We start from the raw sequence: 19,053 nt of genomic DNA on the forward strand, positions 1-19,053 counted from the left end.
TAGATAACCAGTAGCTGTAGAAAACTCATAAAAGAACTTGTGCTTACGAAATTAATCTTTATCTATGAATTTGGAATGTTCTCTGCTTAACGTAGATTAGAAAAACTATCTATAATAGCAATGGGGAATAAAAAAAGAGAATTCAAGTGTTGTGTTTTCAGTAAATATTAGTGTAAACCTGAGTCAGAAGCTCAAAAACATGTATCGATATTTCTCTTGGCATAAATTAACCGAATCCACTTCACTTTATGTTCACTTTTTAGTAAGTTAGAAACTTTGAATACCAGTGAAGTAGCTCAGAGCCAGCCATGTGTTCACTGAACTAAATCTCATAGTCCTTCAAAAACACTATTCTGTGGATGCGACTTAAATTTCAGTTAAGTAAAAAATTTAGTGATGGCTGAGTGGCATAGAAAACAGCTTTCCACCAAACAAAACCATGCTAGTTGATAATACAGCTAGTTTTATAAACAAGCCAAGATATGGCTATGAATACTATTGACTAGATTTCTCTTTTCTGTTTTAAACATCCAAATTTTAGTTTTACAGATCTAAGCCAGGATTTCAGTGTTGACTGCTTACAAAGAAAGTAGAAAATGAGAGTAGTTATAGCAAGAAAATACCTCTATTTACTGGACTATGTTCTGTTGGTGTCGATCAAGCAATAAAAAGCAGGAGCAAACTTTATCTGTAGCACTGTTCACAACTGTGGTGATAGATCTGATGCCAGAATCTAACAATTACATAATTAATTTTAGTCATAATCACTTTCAGTTACAGAGGTATACAGTTAAATAGACATAATCTGTAAAGTTACATTTTACAGTGAGCCTCTAGGTGTATGAAAAATATATTTTCTCTGTAGTAAATTTGGAAAAGACAATATTATCTCTTGAATTCTTGTTATTTTTCCTTGCTATTATATGTTACTTTGCATAAGCATCCTGCTTTACAGAATACCAAATAAGCCAATTTATGTCTTGTTTTAATTTGATTTTTCTCTATCTTTTCCATGATTTATGCAGTCAGCTATCCTTGGCTGCCATGATAATACCTTACCATACGTTTAGCCAATAAAAGCAGATATGTATGCTGCTTTATGGCTATTGGTGATAATGGTGATAATGCTTTATGAGCCTCTTGTCTACATTACATTACTTTTGTTTTACTGAAAATTTTCCAAGAGTTTAAATGCAAGTCCAGTCACAAACGGTTATATTTCCACTGTCTAAAGTGAAAGAATGATTTCATATGGGCTGTAATTCTACTCACAATATCCACTGCTGCGTATTATGATTGGCAGTTTTGCTGAAACAAAACTTCAAGCCAAGATTGCAATGAAAGACTTTCAGCCCTAGAGAAGGAATCACCTGTGGCAGGGCCGAGGAAATCAGTAGGACCTTACAGCATGAATAACATGGTGGCTTGCATACACCTACACCCCTAGAATGACATTGTTTCCACTGAAGGCTCCTTGCATATGGAAAAATGCTGTGTCAGATTTAACTCACTTGTTTTTGATGCTTACCATAGCTGGAACTGAGTACACCAAGGTTACTAAAGTAATTGAGGGAGAGCCACAGATTATCGAGAGAGAATTCAAGAAAGTCCATCTGGAAGGTTAGTTTGCCTAAAAATCCAGTATCACTACGACCTGCTTTGTCTGCAGTGATCGTTCCAGGTGGGGTATTGTGGTATCTATTCATAAAAATTACTTAAGTCTGAAGCCAGTATTTTAGCAAGAAGAGTTTTACAATTGTTTTGGAAAATAAATCTTTCACTGACATTGCAGAGAAAAATGTTGAAGCTTATCTTGTGGCTAAAAGTGACTAAAAGATTTGGCAGGCATAGTAGAAAAGAGGAAATGTCTAACCACAAAGCTTAGGTAAAACATTTGAAGGAACACTCACCCTAAGAATTGCCTTTTCTCTAAGCAACACATCCAGAAGAAGACCACGTGAGTTGTTTTTAACTTGAGTTATTTCTTTTCTGTGTTAAAATGATCTGTTAAGGTGAGGGATTCTCAATTTGGTAAAGGTGGGGGGTAAGGTGGAGGGAATATAACCTCTGGGGATGAGTAAATATCTCACAGGGTCTTGGAATTTCTCTGCTCTTATCCTGTTGTTAAATGAGGGAAGCTCTTGGGCTTGAATAAGCTGAATGGTGTTGAGGTCCAAAATGAGTCTCTTAAAGGAGCCACATACAATTCAGCCTGGCTTCATACCAGGAATTTGTTCTTCAAGTTTAACAATCATTTTTTAATGATCTTCTTTCAAATTTAAGAAGTAGCTTGTTTAAGATTTCTTTTGTATTTGCATGTGTATGCATATCCTTTCCAATTCTAATTCTAATAATGCAGAATATGTTACTCTGTCAGTCTTTGAACTAAATAACTAGGAAAAAAAATATGGCTTGTGGAGAAGGAAGTTAAATAGAAATGTTTCTACTTTTTAAATTTTGAAGTTTATGCTAGATATTGAAGGTATACTATAGTGTTTGTATAACTTCATTGTTGAGTAGTACAAGGCATACAGCGAAGTCAACTATTGCCTGAAAATGACAGACAGGTGTGATCTTTGACCAAGGGGTTTGCCTGAAAGCATAATTGTACAGGCAGCATGTAAGTATACTTGGATGGATAAACATACTTGGATGGACCATATTCTATCCTTGGCAGGGCAGCGCAGGGCTTTAAATTTTCTGTCAAGTTGGTGCAGATACCCAGCGTTTAGCCTCAGCTGTAATGGGGTGAAGCCTTTATCTCGGGATTATGCATTTATATGCCCTGCACCTCAGGATGAAAAGACAACTGACTGCTGCAGGTTAAGTGAAGATTCAAGTACTTCATGGTCATAAAGACGGAAAAATACCGCAGTTACATTTCGATGACATTAACAGAAGAATTATTTCTTATGCTTGTGAAATGTTTTTCCTCTCAATGAGGAGATATCTGGTTTTAAAAAAAATCTAAAGGTTTGATGAGAAAGAGGAAAAAGGGTCCATAGTTTCACTGAGTTAGTGTTTTGGAAAATAGATGTATCTGCTGATAAGAGTGGTACCTATTCAATAGCCCTTGCTCCACTCAGCCCCCTAAATCGGAAGTCTCTGAGAAAATTAACTGCACTCTAAATGCGGAATGATACTGTGGGCTCACAACGCAGTTACACATCAAGCCCCAAACATATCTGGAAATGCAGCCAACATCTGGTGATGGTTGAGTTTCAAGCATATCATTTATAAATAATTCCTGAAGCAATGTCTATATAGCAGACCGGGACATCTTCTGCCAAAAGCTGAGACTGAGTCCTGGGCTGTACATTAAACTGAGCTTGTACATAGCTGACAGTGTCAGATAGTGTTTGCTGAGTGAAGAGCATGGGCAAAATGTCCTGGCACCTGCCTACATCATGTAACCATCTGTAGGAGATCAGTGTGAATTATGGGTTACTACATACTGTTAAATTACTTTTGAAAGCTAAGATTTGATGAATGACTGCACGTGACAGAAATGCGTGAATTGTATCACAAGCTTTCATGTTTCAGGTGATCAAGTCAACACGCTAATGAAACAATATCCTTAATTTACTGAAAACCTTAAAGAACAGACTTCGCAAGTCAGCAATGGGTTTCCAACATTTCTAATGAGTTTTAATTCAAAGGCTCTTACAGATAACTTCTGACTCCAACATTTCTGTTTTCTAGAAGCACCTGTACGGAAAGTACAACCAACTAGGAGGACACAAGGTAAAAGCAAAACATGTATTTAAACGTTTTAATGTGTATCTAATATCAGCCTCAGTTACATTAAAAGTCAGGAGGGAAAAAAGTACCCCTAAGAAAACTGGAAAGAGTTGCATTTATGCTTTTAAAAAAAGAAATTTTAACAAAGCTTGATATCGTTAATTACTGAATTTCTAGATTTTTTTTCTTATATATATTTCTATCTGAAAGCAACTTATATTATGTGCTTTGGTCAAACAGTGTTTCAAACTAGAATAAAAATGTCAAAGTGAGATCTGACTTTGGAGTCTTAACACTGTGAGATTCCTCATCATGAGATTTGTTACTCACTGATTCTACAGTATTTTGATCAGTTAAGAAGTTGAGTGGCTTAGCTGAGATTTCCTAGCTTCCAGTGCAACAGTGAAAGATTCAGCAGCAGGCTTCATCTTTCCTCTTTACATGTCTGCTTCACATGGAAATAGAGTATATAGTGTAACTATATTATATATAATTATAGGTAATAATTGTGATTTTTTTTTTCCCATTTTTCCCAGGGGGAACAGCAAGAAGGAGGACAAGACTAGCTAAACACTAAAGGCTTTCCATGATAGAATCCACAGAATTACAAACTAACAGCATGGTCTTTGAAAGGAATAGAAACTGTTCTTAGAAAACGAAAACATGAGAAAATGATGTTGTTTTTATAGCATAATGTAAACTGAACCATGAATCCACAAAAAGATGTGAAGCTGCAGATACTCACTGCTAGCACAGTGCTCACTAGAAGGAGTAGTCCATTGAGGGTGCTATAACTACTCTTGATAGTAAGGACTATGCAGGGTGGGAACCTGGAGCTGCTGAAAGCCATAAACTTCTGTAGAACCAGGATCCCTTCTTATGCTGGCTAGTAAGTGTTTGCAGGATTGGGTTCAAAAAGAGCAGGGAACAATACAGAGTGTATTTTTTTATTGTTATTATTTCCATTAAGTAAGAAATATAAATGAAATTAGATAATTTCTAGAAACAAAAAATCACTTCAGGTGACTTTTAGAGTAATCTAAGGAAATATGAGATGTTAATGTAGCACTTTTGGTTCAGTAGTATTTGTATGCTTTTTATTAAGTCAAACTTCACCCTGTGTTTGATGTCATAATGACTCCAATAACATTATCTTTTCTAAACAAACAAATATGCTTTATATTAAATGTATCTTTTTTTGTTGTTGTTCTGCATTGCATATCCAAATGCCTTCTGGTAACATGGCAAATGGAAGCTCTTGAAAAGAAAAAAAAGCAAACATTATGAACTTCTTGAAATGTATTTGAGATTTTGTTGACTTCTTTATTTATAAGAAAAATCAAGCCCGTTAAAGGAATCTTATACCAACACATATACTGAGATTCTTAAGTGTTTTCCCACTTTTCCCTAATTATGACTTTTGATTATTAAAGTGGATTATAAAAGGGATAAATAAAATGCATGCAAACAATTAACTCAGCATGAAAGAAGGTGGGTCTGAAAGCTTTTATATCAAAACATGCTTTGCTAATGTCTGGTACTAATGTGGAGTTGTCTGTAAATTACATTGATTTTACAACTCTAGTTTTATACTCATAAAAGTTGTTTGCCTTTATTAACAAAAGTTGGAAAACAATTACTCATGGAATAAGAAAAAACATGTTCAAAGTGCCTTAATTCTGCAGACCAAAGTTTCAGATAAGTTATCTAATGTGCTTTTATACTTCTATTTTGAAGCAAATACTCAATAAAGAATTTGGCTGAATTGTGCTTGTTTTCATCTGTAAACAATTTTTGAATAGCAAAACAAATTCTAAATATTTTTAAGTTTTTACTGTAGTTTTTAGTTAAAAAGTATGCTTTCACAGAAGCAAACTGATGTTTCCCTTTGTCGCTTAGCACATGCTAAAGCACTTAAACTGCATCACTCTCCTTAAACACAGTTAAAAACATTCCCTAATTCCATAACCACATACTGTGAGCACTACTGCCTGGATGGTAAAGCTAGCTAAGCGTTGGATTGATATGTTACATAGCCTTACTGGGCTGTCAGACCCTCAATAAGGTGACCTCAGTATCTAATATCATAGCACTTTGATGGAAGGACAGCTTTTAACCCCGATAAGAGCTAGATAGCTTTTAAGTGAGAAGAGTTCTTCCTACTGCCTAGAGCGAGAACTGAAGCTGTTACCATTCCCTGGAGTCTTTGACTATCAATAGATCATTATCTTGAATCTGCTTTCTTCACTGCTGTGCCACCATGAGCTCTCAAGATTTTAAAGGACAGTTAGGACATGTTAGGGGAGGAATGTGTTTGTTCTCTCCTCTCCCAAAAAAAGAGTAGGAGATGGGGAAGAAAGCGGAATGGGTCGAGAGCTGACAGGTAAAGTATGTAGAGGAACTGGGGAGGAAGCAACAGGCAAGAAAATGGATTAAAACCTATCCTGTGGTGGCACATTTTTATCTTTTCTAACGGGAAAAAAAATTGTAACATGCTAATTTTGATGTGTTTTCTGCACTGATAACATTTTAAAGTCTCTGGTAGTCACTGCAATACCTTTCTGTACTTTAACATTCACTTACATAATCCAGGTGAAGTACAATAATATATAAAGGGCACTCCTCCATGAACTCGTTTCCCTGATACATTCTATCTCTCTGAGTCCTTCCTTTACCATAGAAGGTGGCTCTGTACAGTTGCTCTGTACACTGACGTCTTGTCTGATGGAGTGTTTTTTTCTATTTATCTGAACAAGAATCCATTCACAACACTATGTAGAAAGAAAATAAAGATGTTATTTTAATTGCTTTTAATATAGTTAGTAATTTCTGGCTCAGCATGGGTGGTCTTTTACCAAAGGGAAGATCTGGAGAACTTTTGTGAATATGCCCCCACCACTACTCCTGATATAAATTTCACCTCACCATATAGTCATTTAAACTTGTGTAATGTGACTAAACAAGGGATTAACATACTACCAAGTCAGAATGTTTACTAATAACACAGAGTTCACTCTTTGGGGTTTCCTTATAATCTCTTGGGGATTTATAAGCAGGAGTGCCCAGTTGAGTTTGATGATGAAATTCTCAAAGCACTTTATCTGCTTTCTTTGGTATCCTGTATGAAAAACTGATGCCAAAGAATTACTAACTGGCAGTGGTCCCAAATTTGTCAGTTTTGCCAACAGTAGGTGCACATAACTGCATGTTTGCTTTAAAAATAATGAAATTTGAGAATTACATATTTAATTGTTATCTTGTGATTTTCTGAAAATTAGGATTTGTATCTACATGCTTTTCTTTGTGATGTAGGAGGAAGAATATTCATAAATATTCATAATTTGACAAGTATTGAACCATGGATACCATGATGAATATTTTTCATATATTTGATTAGATGAAAAAAAGTGTACATTGCAAGACAGAGACATTACAGGTACATAACAAAACTGCCCAGAAGTTATACAATACTTAACATTTAAATATCACTATATACTTAATTCTTCATCTTAATATAAAATGATCACCTCTATCCTCTCTTCCTGTGTCTCTCATCAACCCTGTGAAGTGAACAGCAAGGATGCCTGAACACTTCTTTGGCATGGATATATTTGGTCACAGAATAATTAAAATCCCACTTCTCCAAAACAAAACTTTGTTTATTCTTTCTCTTAAAGGTGAAAAGTAATAAAAGACATAAAACCATAAAATAAATTGCCCTTAAAAGCAACGCCACAAACGATAATCTGTTTCATATAGATTTCTGTCTTCTGTGTTTAATATCCTTTTGCCAAATTGATTTGAAATTGGCTGAGGTCCAAAATTTAATAGATGACTGATATCCATGTACAAATCTTTCCATACTCATACACAATCTGATCTGTGTATCCTCACTGATTCAGAGCATGACCACAAGGTTGACTAAAAAAAGGCCTAAAAAGGAGAAAAAATTATTCTTAATAGTGTCTAATTCTTTCTCTACGTGATTCAGCAGGAAGTTTCACCCAGCCCTATTTCTTCATCTCTGTTTTGAACAAGAGCTCTGTATTCTATAGCCTGATTTCTGCTTCACATGGATGTTAGACTCAAACTGTCTATACTACCTTTTTCTGTGAGGGTTAACATTTTAAAGCTTAAATAGGGTCCTATTAATCTTGGTACTGTCTGAAGAGAGCTGTCGTGGGTTAGGCTGATCCGGCAACTGAACTCCACGCAGCTCTCCCACTCCAGTAAAGTGGAGAGGAGAAAAATATAACAAAAGAGCTGAGGGTCAAGACAGCAACAGAGGAGCACCCACCAACCACGATCCCGGGCAAAAGAGGCTGTTCTCTTAAAGCAGAACAGTTTATTAACAGCTACCTACAAAGAGAAAAGCAAACAAAAATGGTTACTTGAGAGGATAACAAGAAAACAAGGCCAGATCTTAAAAAAATCAACACCACTCCCCCCCTTTGCCTTTTCTTCCCAGCTCTACCTCCTCCCCTCAGCGGCGCACAGCAGCAGGGACTGGGGGAGTGCAGGTCAGTTCATTCCATGCTGTTACTGCCACTTCTCTTAAAGGAGAAGGAGTCCTTACACCGTTGTCCCTTGCTCCAGTGGATCCCTTACCCACGAGGAAAGTATGAGGTCCTACCCGCAGGAGGCAATCCTTACCCCATCAGACCACTCCAAGTGCAGGCTTTACCACAGTCTCGGATTCTTAGGGAGTTGTAGCCACTCTCTCTGGCGTGGGTCATCATACAGACTTTAAATGCGCTCTGGCATGGGTCATCATATCGACCTTAAATGCATCATCAAACAGACTTAAAATGCGTAAACGTGCCCAGACTTAGATGCGTAAATGCATAAATGTGTAAATGCGCCTTGACCTGTGCCCATGATTCACAACAGTCTCAGGCTCAGGCATCTCCTTTAACGAAACACCACCCCATCGACGGGGGTCATCCCACGGACTCTAGATGTGTACCATGCTCAGGCTCTGGCATCTCTTCTTGACGTGGATCCTCCACGGGCTGCGAGTGGGTCTCTGCCTGCTCCACCGAGGGCTGGTTGCAAAGGGGCCTCTTGCAAGGGGGACTCAGCTGCGGCATACGTTGTCCCATTCCATCTTCACTGACCTGGTGGCCGTGTGGCCATTTGTCTCAGATCTCGTCTTTTCTGGGTGAACTCGGCCCGGTGGGCACCCCGGGAGCAGGGCTCTCCCCGAGTTCCTCAAGCGGATGGCCATCCCCAGCGGATGGCCCCGGCCCGGCACGGGCCACCGCCCAGCTGGGTGCCAGGGAGCGGGGTCTGTGCCCCCCTCCTTTCTCCTCGCTCCTGGGCAAGGGGCACACTTTTCTGGTTCCTTTGTCCCGACATAAATAGGGCAATTCACAGAGGTGCCGATTGGCTCAAGCCCCGAGGGGTATGGGAGTCTGGTCTGATCGGCAGCTTCTGCCACTCGGATCTCCCCCCCACATCAAACCATGACATGAGCAAATATTGCTATTTCTATAAACACTAGGCTTTTGATTATGTCTTCCTTTCTTACCCTTTTGTTGCTTCTTCCAAGATCCTTAGAATTACCTCAGATGGCACCTCAGTGCTCTCAGTATGGACCAGTCATGCAGCATACAACTGTAGGAGCTCTAGTAGTAAAGGTATGTGATATTTGTAAAACACTAAACAGCACAAAACTCTCCATTACTTTAATTCAGCCTCTAACTCGTTGCTGGATAAAAACTGGCTGGATGGCCAGACACAAAGAGTGATGGTGAATGGCGCAGCTTGGAGAGCTTCATAGCGCCTCACTCCAGGGTGCTGCTGAGGGGAGTTCGTCCTGCCGGGACTGCCGAGGATCATCGAGCCTGGCACAGCTGCAGCGGAGAGAGGACTGAGACCTGGGTGAAATGGTGAGAGAAATGGCCACGTAGACACCAAGGACAGCGAAGATGGCATGGGAGGAGGTATGCCGGAGCTGGGATTCCCCTGCAGCCCATGGTGAGACGGCAGCGGCCCCTCTGCTGCCCGTGGAGGTTAATGGTGGAGCAGAGATCCACCCACAGCCCTTGGAGAACCACATGCTGGAGCAGAGATGCCTGTGCCTGAAGGAAGTCATAGAGAATGGTTTCCATGAGCTGATGAAGACTGATGATGAGGCAGAGAGACATCTAAAGCCCATGGAGAACCCCACACTGGAGCAGGTGGCAGCTCCCTAAGAAGCTGTGACTGTGGGGAAGAAGCCCATGCTGGAGCAGTCTGATGGGTAAGGATTGCATCCTGCAGGAAGGACTCATGTTGCAGAAGTCTGAGCACTGTTCCATGAGGAGGGAATCCATTGGAGCAGGGGAAGAGTGTGAAGAGTCCTCCCCTTTTAAGAAAGGGAAGGCAGAATCAACATGTGACGAAGTGACCTGCCATCCCCCCCATTACCTGTAGGAGGTAGAGCTGGGAAGAAGGGAGAGGTGACGGGGAGGTGTTTTTGAGATATGGTTTTGTTTCTTGTTATCCTCTCTGAATAAACCCTTAACACATTAAACTGATTTGTCCCCAAACCGACTCCATTTTACCTGGGGCCACGGTTGGTGGGTGATCCCTCCCTGTTCTTATCCCAACCCTCAGCCCTCCTGTTACATTTTTCTCCTCCCCTCTTCACCAAGGGGAAGGAGGGAGTGAGCGACCTCCCGGTGGTAGCTCAGCTGCCTGCTGGGCTAAACCTCTACAGATATCCGGGGCCTCCTCTTTGTAATTGGACCATGTGTAATGTAGAAAGTCTTTTTGAAATTCATGATATTCAGTTATTAAAGGACTGCTTTGCTTCTGCATTTCTTCTGCATGAGCCACAGGTGTGAAGATTTCAAAAACTCACCTTCTTTGTGTCACCTTTCTCCAAATGTATGTTTTCATAGCATTTCAAGAAAATGCAAATATGAAAGTATACCAACATTTGCCGAGGGTTTTTTTTAATAGTGTAGCAATAATCTATTTTTGACAACCACAAAAATTTTCACATCAGTATATTACTTTTTTTGACCAGTACCAGTTAAAAATTGAGTGATATATGAGCTTTGTGTTTAACTGCTAGAACAGAAGAGGAAATATTATCCCTGGAACTGTTTGAGGCCAGACTGGATGAGGCTTTGAGCAACCTGATCTAGTGGAAGGTGTCCTTGTCCATGGCAGGGGGTTGGAACTAGATGATCACTAATGTCCCTTCCAACCTAAATCATTCCATGATTCTATGATTAGCTATGGGTTCCACATGGGGAGGAGAATTATTCCTTGTGGACAAGTACTTAGTAAAAGATCATCAGGATGACACTTTATCATTAGGAGCCCAGCATATCATTGACTGAAAGCTAGTGGTACTTTTTATTTGAGAGACTTTGCCGTGTCCTTTACAGCCATAGTAATTTATTCCTAATGTCATGCTGGATAAAAATGTCTCTTTACTTGCTGCTTTAACTGGCATCCTCTAAATGCCACAGAGTTCAAGCTTTCTTTTATGGATTTCTTCCTTGTTAAACAGAAGTAACCTCTATGATGGAACACATAACTCAGAGGAATGGCATCAGCATTGACACTTTGGATCATAAAGTTCACCCATCCTCATGTGTTGAGTTTTGTCTTCTTACTTAACTTTCTGGTCTCCTATATCTCTTGTCTACTAAGATTTCTTGAATTTTGATTTTACTTTCCATATCTATACTGCTAAATAAAACCCAAACTACAGACTTTGCTCATTTGTTTATATCCAGTGGCACTCACAGTCTGCGTCCACACTACACATCACTTTGTCCTCAGCTTCTTTTACCAGCTGGCACCCTCGTGGTTTGATTTACTTGGAAAGGGCTGGGGATGGCATCTTCTTTTCCTTATCCCTGCTTTAGAGTGTTTGAAATAGCATGGTGCCTTTGAGGATGCCGTTTTAACATGACACAGAAGTTTTGCATTGTATGCACTGTGGTAAAGTGTACAGGAGTTAACTGAGAGTGCAAAGCCTACTAGGGTAGGATTGGAAGAAGAGAGAAAGCCAAATCTGTGCAGCTTTGTCTATGCTGTCTGTTGGAACATTTCCTGGAATCTGTTATTCACAGATTAATGCATGGGATTGGCTCAAAGAGTGCAAGATGGCATGAGCCAAAACTGTGCTATGGACTAATCTATCAGTATTGTGTCCAGTGCTTCACTTTGTTCTCATCTATTATTTACAGTATAGATGTAGTTATGGACTAGGATAGTTGGAATTCCCTCTCTTTATATACTGTAGCACATATTTAACTTCATCTGAGCGGGTGTAAATTAGGTGCTGTAATATTTCTATAGCTCTGGCATACTCAAATGTATGGGGAGGGGGGTAAAAAATCAAAAACCTAGTTTCAGACATCTTTCTATCAACTGCCCTGCTGTCTTTCTTTTTAATTTCCAATAATTAACTCATCTCTGGTAACAAATGTGTGAGATCCATGTGTGTGAGAGGCGATCACTTTTATCTACAAACCACATTGTTTAAGTTATTTGTAGAAAAAACATACAACTTTATGCTTCCCCCAAATATCACAGAATCACAGAATGGTTGAAACTGGGAAGCACCTCTGGAGATGACCTAGTTCAATCCCCCTTCCAAAGCAAGTGCAGCTAGAGTAAGTTGCTTGGGCCTGTGTCCCGTCGGGTGTTGAGTATATTTAAGGGTGGAGACTCCACAATCTCTCTGGAGATCTCTTTCCCTCACAAAGGGAAAGTCTAGTTTAACTAATTTCATATCCTTCTACGACAAGGTCTCCCACCCAGTGGATGGAGGGAAGGCAGTAGACACAGTTTTTCTGCGTTTTAGTACGGCTTTTGATACTGTCCCTCACAGCATCCTTCAACACCAGTTGTCCAATGGTGGGATAAGTGGGTTCACAGTGCACTGTGAAGAACTGGCTGAAGGACAGGGCTTAAAGTGTTGTAGTGAATGGGCTACATCTGGCTGGTGACCGGTCACCAGCCGTGCTCCTCAGGGTTCAATTCTAGGGCCAGTTCTGTTCAATATATTTATCAACGATCTGGATGCAGGAGTTGAATGCAGCATTAGCAAGTTTGCTGATGATACCAAATTGAGAGATGCTGTTGAGTCTTTTGAGGGACAAGAGGCCTTGCAGAGGGGTCTAGATAGATTGGAGCATTGGACAATGATTAATGAGATGAAATATAACAAATCCAAATGCCAGATTTTGCACCTCAGACAGAGTAATGCTGGACACAAGTATAAAGTGGGAGAGGGGTGGCTGGAGAGCAGCTCTGCAGAAAGGGATCTGGGAGTGCTGGTCAACAGCAGGCTCAGTATAGGTCCATAGTGCACCTGACAAACTAGAGGGCAAAGCGCATCCTGGGCTGCATCAAACAGCATGATCAGCTGGTCTGAAGAGGTGATTATCTCATTGTATTCAGCACTGATGAGGCCTCACCTTGAGTATTGCGTGCCATTCTGGGCCCTACAATCTAAGAAGGATGTGAAGGTCCTTGAATGTGTCCAGAGGAGGGCAACAAAATTGGCAAAAGGGCTGGAAGGAATGTCCTACGAGGAGTGGTGAAGGACTTTGGGCTTGTCTAGTTTGGAGAAAAGGAGGCTGAGGGATGACCTCATTGCTTTTTACATCTTCCTGAGAAAGAGGAGTGGAGAGGGAGATGCTGATCTCTTCTTCCTGATACGCAGCGATAGGATGCATGGGAATGGTTCAAAGCTGTACCAGAGGAGGTTTAGACTTGACATTTGGAAGCATATATTTACCAAGAGGGTAGTCAAACACTGAAACAGTCTTCCTAGAGAGATGGTCAACACCCCTGTCAGTGTTTAAGATGCATTTGGACAATGCCTTTAATAACATGCTTTAATCTCTGATCAGCCCTGAACTGGTCAGGCAGTTGGACTAGATCATCATTGTAGGTCCCTTCTAACTGAAATAGTCTATTCTATTCTATTGGACAACCTCTGCCACTGATTGACCACCTTTACAATAAAAAAGCTTTTTTTACGTTTAAATGTTATTTCTTGTATTTCAGTTTTTGCTCATTGCCTCTTGTCCTGTCATTGCTAACTTCAGACAAAAGCCTGTTGCACCTTTCCTTCACGTATTTATGAACATTGTTGAGATCCCTCTGAGCTTTCTCTTCTCCAGGCTGAACAGTCCCAGCTGTGACAACTTCTCATACATGAGATACTGCAGCCTTTTCATCATCTTGGTGGCCATTTGCTGTACTTACTTCAGTATGTCCATGTCTCCTTTGTACTGGGGACCCCAAAACTGGATACAGCACTCCAGGTGTGGCCTCATCAGTGCTGACCCGAGGGAAGGTTCAGCTCCATTGACATGCTGACAGTGCTTTTCCTAATGCAGCTCAGGAGGCTGTCGGCCCACTTTTCCATGAGAGCACATTGCTGACCCATGGTCGATGTGTTGTACAACAGGACTCAATGTCCTCCTCTGCAGAGCCGCCTTCCAGTCAGTTAGTCCACGTCCTGTATCAAGGCCTGGGATTATTCCTCCCAGGGGTAGGACTTGTCTTTTCCCTTTGTTGAACTTCATGAGACCTCTTAGGCCAATTTCTCCAGTCTGTCATCTGAATGGCAGAACAGCCATCTGGTATACCAAGCACTTCTCCTCATTTTGTAGTCTCTGCAGAGTTAAACAAAATTGAACCCAGTACTTACTCCTGGGATATACCACTATGACATGAAAGATGCTGCTGCTCATGGTGCGTTGGATGTTTAAGCTACGAGGAATACTGCTTACTGCATGCCTGCTTTATAAACGTACATTTCATTATAACTCCTGCTGATAACTTTTAAAGTTACTTTGATTATGTCTGGGTTGAATCACAGGCATTTATCCCTCTAATTGCTAGTCCAATTATTTTTTTTTTTCCTCAGCAAAATAATTGACTTTTTTTCAACAGCTGTATCTCCCACAATGGAACATGTGGCCTGAGTCAGGGCCACATTGAAGCCATGTGATGTGAATGTGATGCTAAACAGAATTAAACCAGAATGTTCATTAATTGAGACAAATACATCAAAGCAAAAACTACTGGTAAAACACGGGGATATTTTCAGGGGCAAAGACAGGAGTGACTTGACATATAATTTGCAGAAGTTTACCCCAGGCTCCTCAGGCTGCTGACTGTACTGCAAATGAGATCTAAGAGACCTCTTAATCATCAGTGTTCCTGCAACCGCCCCAGAGCTGCCTGCCTGTCACTGTCAGTCTGTCACCATGATCTAGACCCCACAGTTCTCAATGGCAAGTACAGATCCATCTGTCTGCAGACATCTAGATCCATCTGTCTGGAGGACTTAGTAGGACTTGTTTCTGTCTTTTATGAAGACCTTGATTACAAAGTGCCCATACAGCAGTGGAAGACATAGGTAGACTGGTGAGTGAGACTGCTGAGCCCCATTGTTCCATCTCTAGAAAAAAAGCAGCAACGATTTACTCAGGAAAGATTTTTCTTTCCAGGGAGGACAGAAGGATAACTCATTTCTGGATCCCAGCTGGTCAGAGACAGGAAACACAGTAAGTACAATTTTTAAAGATGAATTCTGCCAAAGAGCTTTTTAAAATAAGATGTATATTGCTGTTTTTACTTTTTTTTATATTTTCATATGAAATTAGATATGGATGAGGTTGTCTTTGGAAACGCTTATTCTGTAGTGCCAAGGCCTTGGCAAAAGTGCATGTGACTACTGCAAGTCACACACTTCCTGTAACAGTCTGCAGAAGCCCCAGGAGCATTTCCAAGATAGTGGATCTTCATGAGTGTCCCAAATATGCTCTAACTCTACTGGAACAATACCTGACTGTGTAGTCTCCTCCATCTCCAGGCCTCAGAAAGGATTCTGAAAGCATGAGCCAGGGAGATGTCATGCCACAATCCAAACAGAAGCAAGTCTGGAACAAAACAGCTGTACATCAAATGTGTGTTTATTATTTCTCCAACTGCAGATTAGAGACATTACAGATGGAAAAGTCTTATTAGATCATGTTATCAATCTCCTTGCCAAGGCTGGATTGTTCCCCACTGTTACAGTCCATAATGCTTTGCCCAGGCGAATGGTACCTTCCCACAGTCATTCTCTTACACTCTCAGAGCCACTTTCCCATATTTTCTTCCCCTTTCTGGCTTAGCTGCCATCAGACTAGTCAGACATATTCCATCAAGTACTCCTTCAGCAGAAAAGACAGCTGTTTTAGCCATAACAAGGATGAACATCCCTGTTAATGTGACAGCAATGAACTTGCTCATACTTTCCTAAAACATCTGTACGATTGGAGATCTATTTTGGTGTTGAACAAACTATTGATTTTGATTTAGTTTGTGGATGACCTCATAGGTCTACCACTTTTTTTTTCTTTGCCTTCTTAATGATGCCGTAGTAGTTCAGGATTGTATGATTCATGAAAACACAGAAGCACAGAATGTTGGAAGTTTGGAAGGGACCTCTGGAGGTCAACTAGTTCAAACCCCCTATTCCAGCAGAGTCAACTAGAGTCCTAAAAAATATCTAAAGGCTCAATAGCACTTGTGAAAAATTTCTTACGATTTGGAAATGCCCCTATGTGTTTCCTTCCTTGTCTCAAAATCAAATGTACTTTTCAAACACTGGTGCAATGAGGATCTATTTAATGCAGTTCCTCGTGAATCAAGTAGAGTTATGTCAGTAGAAGTGTGGCAGCAGATGACTATTAAAATAAGCATTCTTTTCAGTTTCATCATTGAAAACCTTACTGGTCTGAAAGTCTTCATCCCCTGGCAGCCAAGATACCCGGGCTGCCCCCAAGAATCAGGCAGCATAAAACTATTTCAAAGTAATTTGACTTTTGGCATCTAGACCCTGATATTCAAAATTCAGAAAGCTTCTAGACTTCTGGTTTCACAGCCAAAATTGCCTGTGAGTAGGAGCACAGCTGACTGAAATAACTACAGAAAATCAGGATGTATTAGCTGATCATAGAGAGACAATAAGCTGTATGTGCAAAGTATACGCATCCGCAGTTTGTTCACCGGGAATCTTTAGATTGTATCTGCCTCATCTATCCAGAAATACTATTTACACAGTCACAATTAATTGATCATGTGGGCAGTTTTGTGCATTTTGTAACTGTGTACTCAACTGCAGATGTCAAAATTCGCAGTCCAGCTCTATAGTGCCATTCAGATGAGCTTCAGAGAGCAACCAGCCACTCTGAAGTGCTAAGAAAACCAACTTCCTCTAGATTTCACATAAGTAACCAGAATCATATGCTACTTATGTGCCTGTGGTTTAGAAATGATGAGGAACCCAAGCAAATCATTAATCACAAACTGTCCTTCTGTTCCAGGATAATTCAATTGTAGATTCTGTTTTAGCTGTTAAAATCATAGAATCATAGAATGGCATAGGCTGGAAGGGACCTCAGAGATTGTTGCTCACCAGCCTGGGCTGCAGCACCAAGGACGCTGTTGCATCTTCCGCAGCCAGGAGGAAATGGTCTGCCTCTTGTAGGCAGGGTCGGTACCTTGAGTTAATTAGTAATTAGTTCATTATCTTCAACTCAATCCAGCTGGCTAATAATGATTGGATGCCATAATTCCCCCTTTTTGTTTTACAATTTTTGTTTTCAAAGGTTTTTTCACGAAGGCTTTAAGGTGAGCAGAGACCTGGCCCATTCATCCAACTCCAGCACACTTACCTCTCACTAATACCACGTCAGGGCTTGTGGCTTTACCTTCTTCACCGAAGGACTCTCGCTCGGGCTCCCGGCTCCAGCTTTTTCAGCTCTGGCTCTCAGCTCCGGGGCTTCTCAGGGTCTCACGGATGTATCATGTCGGGGTCACCAGTTGTTGCTCACCAGCCTGGGCTGTGGCACCAAGGACACTGTTGCATCTTCCACAGCCAGGAGGAAATGGCCTGCCTCTTGTAGGCAGGGTCGGTACCTTGAGTTAATTAGTAATTAGTTCATTATCTTCAACTCAATCCAGCTGGCTAATAATGATTGGATGCCATAAGAGATCATCTAATCCAACCTCCCTGTCATGGGCAGGGATGCCTCTCAACTAGACCAGGCTACTCAAGGCTCTGTCCAACCCAGCTTTGAACACCTCCAGGGAGGGGGCATCCACAACTTCTCTGGGCAATTTATTCCAAAGTCTTACCACCCTCGTACTGAAGAATTTCTTCCTAAAATCTAATCTAAATCTGTTCTCCTTCAACTTAAACCCATTTCCTCTTGTCCTATCAGTGGACACTCTTGTAAAAAGTCCCTCCCCAGTCTTCCTGTAGGTTCCCTTCAGGTATTGGAAGGCAGCTATTAGGTCCCCCCGAAGTCTTCTCTTTTCAAGGCTGAACAATCCCAGCTCCCGCAACCTGTCCTTGTAGCAGAGGTGCTCCAGCCCCTGGATCATCTTTGTGGCCCCTCTCTGAACATGCTCCAACAAATCTATGTCTCTCTTATGGTAGGGACACCAGAACTGGACACAGTACTCTAGGTGGGGGTCTCACAAGAGCAGAGTAGAGGGGGAGAATCACCTCTCTTGACCTGCTGACCACGCTTCTCTTGATACATCCCAGGATGCGGTTGGCCTTCTGGGCCGCATGAACGCACTGCCGGCTCATGTTGAGCTTCTCATCTATAAACACTCTCAAATCCTTCTCTTCAGGGCTACTCTCAACCCACTCTGTGCCCAGTTTGTATTTGTGCCTAGGATTGACCCGACCCAGGTGAAGGACCTTGCATTTTGACTTGTTGAAGCTCATGCAATTAGCACTGGCCCATTTCTCAAGCCTATCAAGGTCCCTCTGGATGGCATCTCTTCCCTCAAGTGAGTCTACGGCACCACACAACTTGGTGTCATCGGCAGACTTACTGAGGGTGCACTCAATGTCATCATCAATGTCGCTGACAAAGATGTTGAACAGCACTAGACCCAGAACAGACCCCTGAGGGACACCACTTGACACTGGTCTCCATGTAGGCATTGAGCCATTGACCACAACTCTTTGAGTGCAACCATCCAGCCAGTTCTTTATCCACCGAGTGGTCCATCTGTCAAATCTGTGTCTCTCCATTTTACTCTGTCAGTGATGGCACCTTCAGCGCTAAGACCCTAGACCCAATGATAAACAGCTCTTTTGGATGTTTCATTTTCTCCCTATCCAAAATTCCAAACTGACAAGAAGGATCATGACAGGGCTCAGTTGGTGATGTTTTGACTCACCTTCTAGTACTGCTGACACACTGCCGTCTAATCAGATTGTGAGGTTACGATCTAACTCTTTGTAGTTTCTTTGTGAAGGCTATTAAAAATATTTTT

General features: G+C 41.1%; 1 protein-coding gene across 1 annotated transcript in view; it reads left to right on the plus strand.

Moving 5' to 3' along the window:
• The window catches only part of POSTN (periostin), a 38,102-nt gene extending 33,784 nt beyond the window's left edge, over positions 1 to 4,318 (plus strand). Inside the window, exons 22-24 of the mRNA XM_086616190.1 lie at positions 1,534 to 1,620; positions 3,703 to 3,744; positions 4,278 to 4,318. Of these exons, the coding sequence (XP_086472316.1) occupies positions 1,534 to 1,620; positions 3,703 to 3,744; positions 4,278 to 4,318 (170 nt within the window). The remainder of the gene's footprint in view (positions 1 to 1,533; positions 1,621 to 3,702; positions 3,745 to 4,277) is intronic.
• The last annotated feature ends 14,735 nt before the right edge of the window (positions 4,319 to 19,053 follow it).

Source organism: Tauraco erythrolophus, chromosome 1 (assembly GCF_009769465.1).
Source record: "Tauraco erythrolophus isolate bTauEry1 chromosome 1, bTauEry1.pri, whole genome shotgun sequence".
NCBI classification, from domain to species: domain Eukaryota; kingdom Metazoa; phylum Chordata; class Aves; order Musophagiformes; family Musophagidae; genus Tauraco; species Tauraco erythrolophus.